The sequence below is a fragment of the Eurytemora carolleeae genome, unplaced genomic scaffold (assembly GCF_000591075.1).
Source record: "Eurytemora carolleeae unplaced genomic scaffold, Eaff_2.0 scaffold1155, whole genome shotgun sequence".
In the NCBI taxonomy this organism is placed as follows: Eukaryota; Metazoa; Arthropoda; class Copepoda; order Calanoida; family Temoridae; genus Eurytemora; species Eurytemora carolleeae.
In genome coordinates this window covers 12,825-25,532 of record NW_019397057.1, presented here as the reverse complement: position 1 = coordinate 25,532, position 12,708 = coordinate 12,825, and the positions used below count along the sequence as shown (strand labels likewise).

General features: G+C 34.2%; 1 protein-coding gene across 1 annotated transcript in view; it reads left to right on the top strand.

Annotated features, from left to right (window-relative positions):
* Window positions 1–242: 242 nt before the first annotated feature.
* The window catches only part of LOC111711476 (SLIT-ROBO Rho GTPase-activating protein 1), a 19,055-nt gene continuing 6,589 nt past the window's right edge, over window positions 243–12,708 (top strand). Inside the window, exons 1-8 of the mRNA XM_023485849.1 lie at window positions 243–353; window positions 2,236–2,655; window positions 4,772–5,094; window positions 5,332–5,743; window positions 6,450–6,621; window positions 8,764–8,884; window positions 9,748–10,022; window positions 10,376–10,563. Of these exons, the coding sequence (XP_023341617.1) occupies window positions 243–353; window positions 2,236–2,655; window positions 4,772–5,094; window positions 5,332–5,743; window positions 6,450–6,621; window positions 8,764–8,884; window positions 9,748–10,022; window positions 10,376–10,563 (2,022 nt within the window). The remainder of the gene's footprint in view (window positions 354–2,235; window positions 2,656–4,771; window positions 5,095–5,331; window positions 5,744–6,449; window positions 6,622–8,763; window positions 8,885–9,747; window positions 10,023–10,375; window positions 10,564–12,708) is intronic.

Here is a 12,708-nt window from a genome sequence, read left to right as displayed (position 1 = left end):
CCACTTCTTGGTATAGTTGAATCCGCCTTGACTGTTTAATCTTTCTTTGTTGTTAAATCCGCTTCTTGGTAGTTGAATCCGCCTTGACTGTTTAATCTGCTTTTGTTGTTGAATTCACCTTGGCTGTTGAATCCGCCTTGCCTGTTGAATCCGCCTTGCCAAATCCGCCTTGCCTGTTGTATCCGCCTTGTTTGTTGAATCCGACTTGGCTGTTGAATCCGCCTTGGCTGTTAAAAACAACCATGACAGTAGAATCCGTCTTGGCTGTTAAATTCGCTTTGACTGTTAAATCCGCTTTGGCTGTTAAATCCGTCTTGGGTGTTAAATCCGTCTTGGCTGTTAAATCCGCATTGGTCAGTGGAATCGTTCAATCCGCCTTGTGTAAAAACCACCAGTGACTGTTGAATCAGATTTGGCTGTGAATCCGCCTTTGTAGTTAAATCCGTCATGTTTGTTGATTCCGCCTTGGCTGTCATATCTATCGCTTTCATGTATCTCCATGTTCCAGCTTGAAGAAAAAGATGTTATATTAGAATAAACACTAACTATAGATCACACTGACACTGTGCACAAATATTATTTTATGACTATGTAACTCAACATGTAACTGAAAAGCGGGGGGACTTAGACAGTTTTAAAAACAGGGAATATCGCACATGTATCCAACTACAGGGGGGAGTTATTGTAACACATGCTTATTCATTCTGAAACCCTTTCTTAAAAAGAATATCAGCCTTTTCGACTAGTATATGTTTGGAGTAAATTAAGATGAGTAAAAGAAATAAGAAAATAATGCAAAAACTTGACATGCTCACAGCTGAATTAATATTTTTCATGTTTTTTTGTAATCTATCGAAACTTTATTTTATTGGTAGATAGTAGGTTAATAGATCACAACTATATTTCATTGGTAGATAGTAGGTTAATAGATCACAACTATATTTCATTGGTAGATAGTAGGTTAGTAGATCACANTGGAGGTGTGGGGGGGGGTGTAACAGCATAACCCCCCCCCCTCTAAAGCTTAAAATGTGTTCTAATCGAACGCTAACAAGATTTCACTAAAATTAAGTGACATTTTAATTTGATACACCCGGACAATAGAAAGATATCAAAGTTAAAAGTGGTCTGACTCTAAATGAATTTATCCATTGTATTTAAGTTTATCAGCTGCAGATATTCATATTTTGACATTTAACCGTATCCAAGGTTCAAGTGACCCATAATTAGAATAGTTGCTTGCATGGCCGATTCCAAACGGTACCCTTCAGATCTGAGCAAAAATATCAAGTTTTCCTTTTTTATGTAAACATTCAAAATTGATATTTTTCAATTGCGGTCCTCAATTCTATCTTTAAAGGGGTGATTAATGCTGAAAATATCTTTCCCATTGATTTTACGATAAAGAGCTAAGGGGGTACCTTTGTTAATCGCACATGTAGCGGTTTAGGTTTAGGTTCGCTTAAATTTCGGTCGACAGAATTCTTTTCCGGTGTCATTCTGCTTGTCAATATGGTGATGAAGGAAAATATGCAATTTAAATCAACTGCCTTCAGCAATATATATCTACAGTGCAAATTGTACACCAGGTCTATGATATCCTTGATTTAAAAATGACCGGGACTTATTCATCCCTCTTGGCATCATTGCCTATTCTCGCACATAATACTGGGATATTGAGACTCAATTAGAATATTTGACCGGAATTGTATAATTTTAAACCATACTTAGATTCATCATATCTCAAAACTATCTAATATTTATATAATACATATAATTTTGTGATCTACTATGTGTATGTATTTTTCTAGGTGAAGTATCAGCATCATTTATAATTCATTCAAATTAGGTGCATTCGTCAACAAAATAAAAACAAACGTAGATATCAACAAAAACAAACACTAACAAACAAAAACATAAACAAACATTAACTTACATAAACAAATGGAAAACTTAAACCCTAGAAAAGATAAACATTGACATTGACATTTTCATTGACATTGACATTGACATTAACGTGGACATGGACATGGACAAGAAAAGGACAAAGACATGGACATGGACACAGACATTAGATATAAATGTAAACAAACATGAAAATAGTATATGTCTGAAGAAAATTTCAAGAAGAAACACTGAAGAAGATTAAACTATACTGATCTATAAGATCTCTGCTAAAAAGCAAGAACAAAATAAGAAATAAAAATATAAAATTTTATCTATTTTTATTTTCAGTGTCGTGAAATCGGATTTGAGATCCATGAAGAAGTTTTGAAAGTTCTTCATGAGCTGCACACAGCTATGAAAACCCATCACACCTACCAGTCAGAGTTCAGGCAGGCTGAATCTAAACTCCAGGTTGTAGAGAAACAACGGACTAAGATCAAGGAACAGATACCGAAAGAGAAACTGGAGAAGAATCGTAAATATAAAGTGATAGAGAAGGAGGTTGCGAAGAGAACCAGTAAATATACAGAATCAAGGTTAAAAGCAACTAAGGCGAGAAATGAATACCTCCTCTGTATGGACGCAGCAAATGCGTCAATTCATAAATATTTCGTCGACGATTTATCAGACTTGATGGACTGCATGGACTTTGGATTCCATCAGTCCTTGGGAAGAGCAATGATGATGCGCTCATCAGCAATGGAACAAGTAAGCAATATAAATAAATCTCAGGGGATGCAAGTTCCAATTGATTGCTCTGGCTTAAAAGTGACATTGTATTTTCGGTCTGTTTGGTCTGACATTTTTCTAGTAAAACAAAGAGTTGATTCCCAGCATTTTTTAATTTGATATATTAAACTTATTAGATTATTATTAGATCTCACAGAGTTTAAAATGTCTAAGATCTACGACATGTTGCAAAGATTAGATAATCAGAGTTTGTGGCCAAAACTCAAGTCCTCGATTTTGTTTGTTTTAACTTTTGATCATGGAATCGAGTTTAAATCTAAACCATTTTAAAAGAAACCTCAATGGTTTGAACTTTCCTGAATTAGATTAGCGTCTGCATTTTGCATTGAAGATACCCAGATTTTCCAGACGTGTGCAATTTATTGCACAATTTGAGTATGCAAATTCAATTATGCATGTGCTGATTTTTGGGTGGTGTCAAAGAAGGGAAGGACTTGAACCTTTAATCTTAACAGTTCATTCAACTTAGGAGATTATTATTTCTTGAAGTTTTGGCAGATTTTTCTTTTCTGATTTCCTTCTGCTCCCTTCTTCCATCCTTCAACCCCCCCCCCCTCCCCTACCCCCAGCTCTAGATCTATTGTCCTATGTTAAAGTTTATCTAGGTAATCTAACATATAGCTGGAGGTGGGGTATTCTACTACTTACTATGACCATGAACTATAATTTACAATCTTAAAAATAGAGACCTTTGCATTAGTCACCCAAACTTAAAAATAGAGACCTTAGCACTAATCACCCAAACTTAAAAATAGAGACCTTTGCACCAGTCACCCAAACTTAAAAATAGAGACCTTTGCACTAGTCACCCAAACTTAAAAGTAGGAGAGTTTTTCCTTGAATAAAATTCATTTTTCATTTTTCTTCTCGACTTAGTTTCAAATTATATCCTGTCGATTTTTACAACCAATCTAATACTGTTTCTAGACACGTTATCATGCTATCAAATCTAATAGGTTTTATCGCCTAGTCCTGGCAAATTTGAACAAGGGAAAATTTATCATACTTTTAGTTTGAAAACCTTTGTCTAAGGTTTTGTAATTAAAATCCATTTATTATTATGGTTTAGCCAATACATGTTTATTTGATATTAAATTACATGTAGTTTAAACATTATGGTCTTTGTTTATTTTTCTCAACTTGATATCTTGGAACCTCCTCAACCGACCTAGAGGAAAGGAACATAATTTTCCTCAAAACTCTTTTTCTCTCTAAAATCCATTACTATACTCTTGTTTTTAATCTATTTTTAAATCGTCTTTTTTAAAACTTTTGCTAATTCAAAATTATTTTGTTCTCTTTAAACTCCTTTTTTCTCAAGAACTCTTTTCTCCGCTAAAAATCTTGTTTTTTTTTAATACTTTTTTACTCCGAAAACTTTTATTTACTCTAAAACTCTTGTTTATTCTAAGAAATCTTGTTTATTTTCAAAGCTCTTGTTTATTCTAAAAACTCTTATTTATTCTAAAAACTCTTGTTTATTTTCTAAAAACTCTTGTTTATTCTAAAATCTTTTTTATTCTAAAAGCTCTTTTTTATTCTAAGAGCTCTTGTTTATTCTTAAAAATCTTGTTTTCCCTGAAAAATCTTTTTTACACTATACCCCTTATGTTTACGCTGAAAACTCTTGTTTTCTCTAAAAACTCTTGTTTACTCTAAAAACTCTTGTTTACTCTGAAATCTCTCGTTAACTCTAAAAACTCTTGTATGCTCTTAAAAACTCTTTTCTACTCTGAAACTCTTGTTTACTCTAATAACGTTTTTACTCTAAAACCCTTTGTTTCTACTCTAAATAACTCTTGTTCACTGAATACTTTTTTTTTACTCTAAAGCCCCTTGATTCTTCTAAAAACTAATGTACCCTGGTAGTGTGCACTGCTCATGTTTGAATTATTGCACTCCTAATTAAGTCTGAGTAATAAAGCCTGTAGCCATAATAGTGCAAACTGGGGGGTTTGTTCGGTTTTATTAGTTTCTACACGATATTTGTTTTCACTATTTTCTCTTTCTCTTCTTTTATCTCTTTAGTTAAATTTGTATTGAATGGTTTTTTTTATTTTTTGTTTGTTTTCAGGTTCGGAAATCATTACAGCAGGATATTGACGCGATGAACAAGGTTCTGGGTTCCCTTGACTCCAGGAGGGACAAGAAGTACTTCTTGGAGAAGAACGATCAGGCTTTCATGATCCCCAAAAAGTTTGAATATCAGCCTGTCCGCCGGGACGAGACGGAGCAGATACATAAACCGGTGGCGGAGGAGTTGGAGTCCAGGAAGCGGAAATTGGCGGAGAGGTTGGGTAGCCTCAGGGCGGAGTCAGAAGAGATTTGGAAGAGTCTTGAGGCGGCGGAGAAGACCCTCCTTGAGATGGTTTCATGCAATGATTTTGATACAACCAGGTTGATTTATTGATAACTAAACCAGATACAATCCTGAGAAAGAGAATCTCTTAGATACATAACCTATCCTAATATCCCTCCGCCGCCCTTCTCTTATTTTCAGATATTGTTCTTTGAAGTAAAATTATTTCTTTAACAATACAAAATATTTGTTTGTGGTTTTTGGCTTCTTAACATGTATTTCTTCTTTTGAATTTGGCAGAAATTTTCAAATAAATTTTGAAAAATATTTTCTAGATATTTTGTGGAGGATGAAGCGTCTAGAAAAGAGCGTGAATCTGACACCTTGAACACTAAACAGAAAGTTGACCGCCAAGAAACTGAACAGTTTTACCTGGCAAAATTTCGCGAATACATTCTGAACAGTAACCGTATCTCCAGGCTACAGGCTAAGTATGACCACATCAGAAAATGCCTCGGCGATAAGAACAGTGCGGGACCGACCGCCACCCTACCCCGCCCCATTGCCAGCTCCCGCCGAAGAATCGGCCGAACAATGGCCGGCCAGCCTAAGCTGTTCGGCGGAAGTCTGGAGGAGTACCTTGAGTCTACAAAGGAAGATATACCTCTGGTTGTTAAGAGCTGTATAAGAATGATAAATCTGTATGGACTACACCATCAGGGGATATTTAGAGTTTCAGGCTCACAGGTACATATATTTAAAGTTTCAGGCTCCTAGATACACATATGTAATGTTTAAGGTTCCCAGATACATATATTTAAAGTTTTAGGCTCCTCAGAACAAAATTTATATATTAACTACCCCACCCCATCCCAAAGATATTTTAAATATTTTTATTTACAGGTTAATTATGTTTATTGTTAGGATTTATTAAAGGATGTCCCTTAAATGGTTAAATTATCAATTAGTTTTCTAAATATTAATTCATTTTCTTCAGACGTTGTATATTAATGGGTCTGTGTTCGAATACTATATTAGGACATTTATCTTCTTCTTTTTATTCTATTTCATTCAACACACACGACACAACACATGTTCACAACTTTTTATACGTTGAAATATTTATTAGAAAATATATCAAAATATTAAAATGTATGTCAGGCTTTAAAATAAATATGTAAATGCAATGTGCGTTTTAATTCAAAGTATAATTTGTTTCATTCATTCTTTCATTCTTCTCATTTAAATATTTTCTTCTCAATATTATTCATCTTTTTCAAATTAAATTGAATGCATTTCTGCGCCCTTGTGTTGTTTAACTTAAGCACGTGTTCTTATGCGAAAATATAATATTATGAAGAAAAAAATCCTATAAACTGATATGGTCAAACAAAGGGCAAATACCTGGTAACGCTTCAAAATCGGTCCGGTCTAAAAAGAATAATTTTTCCAGGTCGAGATTAACAACTTCAGAGAAGCATTTGAGCGGGGTGAGGATCCCCTGGCAGATGTTACCGATGCTAGTGATATTAATTCCGTCTGCGGAGTTCTTAAACTCTATCTCCGGGAGCTCCGGGAACCTATATTCTCTGTCCAGTATTTTGATCAGTTTATGGAGCTTTCACGTAAGTAAACCTTGACCCCCTGACTTTTACTTGTTTATCTTGTATTATTGTTTAATCATGAGACGGGTAAAAGTTATGAAAAGATTGACAATATCATTATTGATAAATGCACAGCATCAAACTTGAATCCTTGAAATATTAGAGATAACATTCAAAAATTAAAATTATTGCTTGGAGTTCTTTTAAATTCATCATATTTGGTAAATTTCTGCCTTTTGATAAACTATTGTATACATTATGAATACTCTTACTGTCAACTTCATTGAAAAAGTAATTAGATTAAAGGGACTGTAAGCGTAATTTCAAGTGACCCTCCATGCAATGTCCGATTTTCAACGGTACCTTGGAAATATAAATTTGATCTAAAATGTGGAAGATAACGTCGTTTTTCTGACTCGAAAAGTTTTTTGATTCTTATAATAATGTCTCCATTGCTTCTTATAAGCAAGAAATGCGCTTGCCACTTTTGTTGAGAAACCACAAATTAAACTAAACAGTGAAAAAAAAAACATGAATATCTAATTCCTTGATCAGACTTTCACGGGTACCGTTGTAAATCGGGTATTGCAATCTTTGCATGGAGAGTTACTTGAAATTACGCTTACTGTCCCTTTAATACATGAAGTTTGTTTAGTAAACTATTTAGCCTGCTTTAAATGCAGACAGAACATGATATTTGCAAGCAAGCAGAGCTATTTCGTCATCTCTAAACCTATGAAGATATTTTTTAAATAGATTTCTAGATAAAATATATATTAACCCCTGGAAGAATGTTTTGACTAGCCTGCATCCGTTCATAAACAATATTTTGAACAGAGCTGCCATTCTTCTTTAATATTTTACATCTTACATCTTTTATTTGAGAATAATATTTTTCATAAAGGTTTTATGTTACTGAAATATTTTAACAGAATTCCACATTTTAGGATCTCATCCAATCCGACATCACAGTAGTAAAGATAAAAGTAAAAAAATGTGTGCTTTAGTAATTTTCGGGGATTTTCCCAATATAGCTTTTCGTTGCACCCTAGCAGTGATTTATTCAGTGCTTTAGGTTCACCCTTTTTCAAACTAACGTTTTCACCTAAAATCATTCTTAGAATTGGGCCAAAAAAAACGTTTTTTTTTAATTTTGTGGTAATTGAAAGGGCTCCACAAAAATCTATGAATTTTTATTTTAATTTTAATTGCTTTGACCGAGGATATACGGAAAAGCTAAAATCTTTGAATGTTTTAAAATTACCTCAAAATTTTGCTCAATACTAAGCACTCCTACTAATCTAGAAATCATGATAAACAACTGATAGATTTTAACTTTATAAAGATCGCAATAAGAGGTAAAAGGGTTAAAAAACTTCAAACCGGGGTTTTCCCATCCTGTCTCAACTCTCCTTGTTTCCCATCCTGTCTCAACTTTCCTTGTTTCCCATCCTGTCTTAACTATCCTTGTTTCCCATCCTGTCTCTACTTTCCTTGTTTCCCATCCTGTCTCAACTATCCTTGTTTCCCATCCTGTCATAACTATCCTTGTTTCCCATCCTGTCTCAACTTTCCTTGTTTCCCATCCTGTCTTAACTATCCTTTTTTCCCATCTTATCCTAATAATCCTTGTTTCGCGACCAGTTTCTCGGAAATTTATGCATTTTGTTTGTTTTCCTTGGCTCAGTAATTACAATAAAAACACATTTTTAAATCGCCGGGAGAGCTTAAAAACAAGTTTTATTACTAGCTTACAGAGGGGAGAGGAGGGGGGGCGAGGCATTGTTTCTTGTTTCTAGAAATTATTTAAACTGATTTTAATTTTAATCAAAGTGTGAATTTCTATAAAAGCCTAATTAAGATAAAATCTTATTAACCTGAAGGCTGTAAGATTTTCACTAAAAATAATCACGAAACTAATTTTAGTACTAGAAGTCTATAATTAGTCTAATATAGTTAATACTTAAAGGTTTTTTATATGCAGTTCTCTAACCCCCACCCCCAATCGTATGCCAAATAATTTAGGGCGTTTTAATTTTGCCGTTTTTAAAACACGTTTAGTTTCACTTTAACAATGCTTCTTGTTGACTGTTTTGTTTAAAAGCTTTAAATTTCAAGATGGCGATGAGAAAATGAGAAATAATTGTATATTTTATTTTCTAGAATTGGAGTCTAAACACGAGTTCGTGTTGAAGGTGCGCGATCTAGTTAAAACCTGGCCACGAACAATATTCGTTGTGATGCGATATATTTTTGCATTCTTAAACCATCTCTCAGAATACAGGTTAGATATACATTTTAAAAAGTTTTCAAATTTTAGAGGATTTCTCTATTAAAACGGGTGAATTTTTAAAGATAATAAATTTCGACATTTTTTCCAAACAAAACTGTTCAACTTCGGCCATAAACCATCCCCTGGGGGTCAATTGTGTTGCCTCAAAGATTTTGGGCTCGTTAACTTCAGCCGTTTTTACGTTTATTGGAAACAAACAAACATTGAAATAAACAGACAGACTAGCTTAGTATATATATAAAAATATACGCATAATTTTTAGAATATGGTTGAACTGTTCTAAGCATCGCAAGAGCATTTTTAAAACTATTTAAAATGATTTTTACAGTCATTAAAAATTTCATGTCTTGCTGTTTTATGTTTTAATGTCTGGTTTGGTTTTGGCAAGATGTCGGTTTCTGTAAAGAGCAGATTATGACTTATTACATATTATGTGATATTTTTCTTTGATTACATTTTGTAATATTTTTCTTTAATTACATTATTTTATATTTTGCTTTAATTGTATTTTACAGCGTAAAATCATAATATTTATGAAACTTCCTAACTATTTGACTTAACTAATTAAGAAAATGTTTGAAAAATGGAGAGAGAAAACTGCCCATGAGTAGAGTAAAAAGTAAAATACTTGTAGAAAATAAAATAAATTGGTAGTTTTTTCAAATAAAATTGCTAGTTAAGGGTGGTCCACTGGAGTATACAAGATTCTAGGGGGGGGGGGATGAGTGATGAGTTTATTCTTATTATGAAGTTGTATTAAGTTTAATCATGTACCTGTCAGCAGATAGGGGAGTACGGGTTTTGTTTGAGTGTGAAACCTAGCTCATTAGATTAATAGAACCTTATTGTTGTAGTGATGAGAATATGATGGATCCGTATAATCTTGCCATTTGCTTTGGTCCCACCCTAGTCCCTATACCCACGGACCGGGACCAGGTCCAGTACCAGAACCTCGTTAACGAGCTCATCAAGAACTTCATCATCTTCCACGAGGATATCTTCCCAGTGGACGGGTTGGGTGTGGTGTATGAGAAGTATATCTCGAGTGAACCTGATGATGTCCAGGAGTACGGAAACGAGGATTCAGTTCTAACAGAGGATGATCTTGAGTCAGAGGTCACGGAGGACGGTAAGATTTTAAATTATTTAATTTGGGTTTTCAAAAACACCCTGTTGTGTTCTAGGGTTGTTTTTTAAAATACCTTATATTTTCCTAGGGTTGTTCAATAACTACCCCCTGTTGTTACCCAGGGTTTTTCTAAACCGCCCTTTTGTTTTCCACGTGTGTTAAAAACACCCTTATGTTTTCCATGGGTGTTTAAAACACCCTGTTGTTATCCAGGGGTGTTGAAAACCACCCTGATATATGCCTGCATGATTCATGCTTTTGAGACAGAACATGATTCATAATTTGTGAAATAGTTTTGATTAATATTAAATAGAAGAAATATTTAGTTTTTAACTAACAAAATAAAATCCTAGATTCAGTTTTCAAAGAGGACGAGAGCTCAGATAATATTAGAGATATATCTATAGAATGTTTTGGAAGTAAGTTTGTATCTTTCTCCTCGCCTTCAAACTCCCTTTCCTATGTACACCGTTTCATTGTTTTCATGTACACTCTTTTATTGGTGTATTGGTGTGTTCAATTTTACATTTGTTATTGGTGTGTTTAATGTACCGATGTACACCATTTAACTTTTGACATGTGTGTTCAATGTATTTATGTACACCATTTAATTCTTTACATGTACAATATTGGCTAGTTCAATCTTACTATGTACAGTTGTACAACATTTTCTATTTACATGTAAAAACTTTTATTCGTACGTTGAATGTATCTTTTTACAGTTGTACACCATTCGCTTTTTACATATATTTTATTGGGGTGTTCAATGTACCAGACCTATGTACATAATTTTACTGCTCACGGGTACAACTTATTTGGTGTGTACAATGTACCCATGTACACCATTTTACTGTTTACATGAACACTTTTATCAGTCTGTTCAGGGTATCTTTGTTCACTGAACACTGAATGATTGCTTAATAGTTTATTGGGTTGGTGACGACTGACGTATTCGTATTTACAAATGCGTTTTTTATGTTTTATTTAAATGTTGTATGTTTTCCGCATTTATGTTTAATTTACGATTTTTGTGTGTTTTTTGTTTATTTGTTCACAACTTTTCTGATTCCAATTTTTTTCTCACTTTTTGCAGGTTTTCGCGAACGTTTTTTTTCACAAGAATACAGATTTTCTTTTGTGTTTATGATAAAATGCATGCGGGTTGGAATGAGATGCTTGGAGGAGGAGGAGGGGGGAGTTAAGTGTTATAAGCGTTTACTTGAAGTGAGGAGTTGGGGAAATGGGTTTAAGANAAAAAACAAATTGTTCATTGTTTACCATTTCTTTCCGTCCTAAGGATTTATCTTTTTTCATCTTTGGACTGTTTCCATTCCATTTATCTATCTATTCTCTTTATCTTACGATTTTATCTGAATCTCTTATTTTTTGCACTTCTCTATTTCTTCTATTCCTTTCTTTAATCTCTCCTTGCACTTCTCTATTTCCTCTATTCCTTTCTTTAATCTCTCCTACTCCAGAGTCTAGCTATAAACTTGTATTTAACTCTCTCCTACTCCAGAGTTTAGCTATACATATGTATTTAACTATCTCCTACTCTAGAGTCTAGCTATACATCTGTATTTAACTCACTCCTATTCCAGAGTCTAGCTATACATATGTATTTAACTCTCTCCTACTCCAGAGTCTAGCTATAAATCTGTATTTTACTCTCTCTGACTCCAGAGTCTAGCTTTAAATCTGTATTTGACTCTCCTACTCCAGAGTCTAGCTATAAATCTGTATTTAACTCTCCTACTCCAGAGTCTAGCTATAAATCTGAATTTTACTCTCTCCGACTCCAGAGTCTAGCTTTACATCTGTATTTAACTTTCTCCTACTCTAGAGTCTAGCTATAAATCTGAATTTAACTCTCCTACTCCAGAGTCTAGCTATAAATCTGTATTTAACTCTCCTACTCCAGAGTCTAGCTATAAATCTGAATTTTACTCTCTCCTACTCCAGAGTCTAGCTATACATCTGTATTTAACTTTCTCCTACTCCAGAGTCTAGCTATACATCTGTATTTAACTCTCCTACTCCAGAGTCTAGCTATACATCTGTATTTAACCCTCTCCAACTCCAGAGTCTAGCTTTAAATCTGTATTTAACTCTCCTACTCCAGATTCTAGCTATAAATTTGTATTTAACTCTCTCGTACTCTAGAGTCTGGCTATAAATCTGTATTTAACTCTCCTACTCTAGAGCCTAGCTATAAATCTGTATTTAACTCTCCGACTCCAGAGTCTAGTTTTAAATCTGTATTTAACTCTCCTACTCTAGAGTCTAGCTATAAATCTGAATTTAACACTCCAACTCTAGAGTCTAGCTATAAATCTGCATTTAACTCTCCTACTCCAGAGTCCAGCTATAAATCATTTAACTCTCTCCTACTCCCCAAACCTTGAGTGTACTATGGAACCCCTTTATCTCTTCGTCCTGGAATGTTTATATTCTATAGTCTATACAAGGGGTTGGTTCAAGGGGTAGAGTCTAGATAACGATCAAATATGCGTCCAGAGTCAGAGCGCTGGAAATTTCAATAAACTTATATTCTTGCTTAGATATTAATACATATAGAAGTTTACAATACCCTCCACCCCCTCCCCCATCATCCGTACCCGAGGCGTGCATCATTAACCCTGGCATCCTGGGGTGCGAACATGATTGAAGGGCAGGGTGGGGGGGG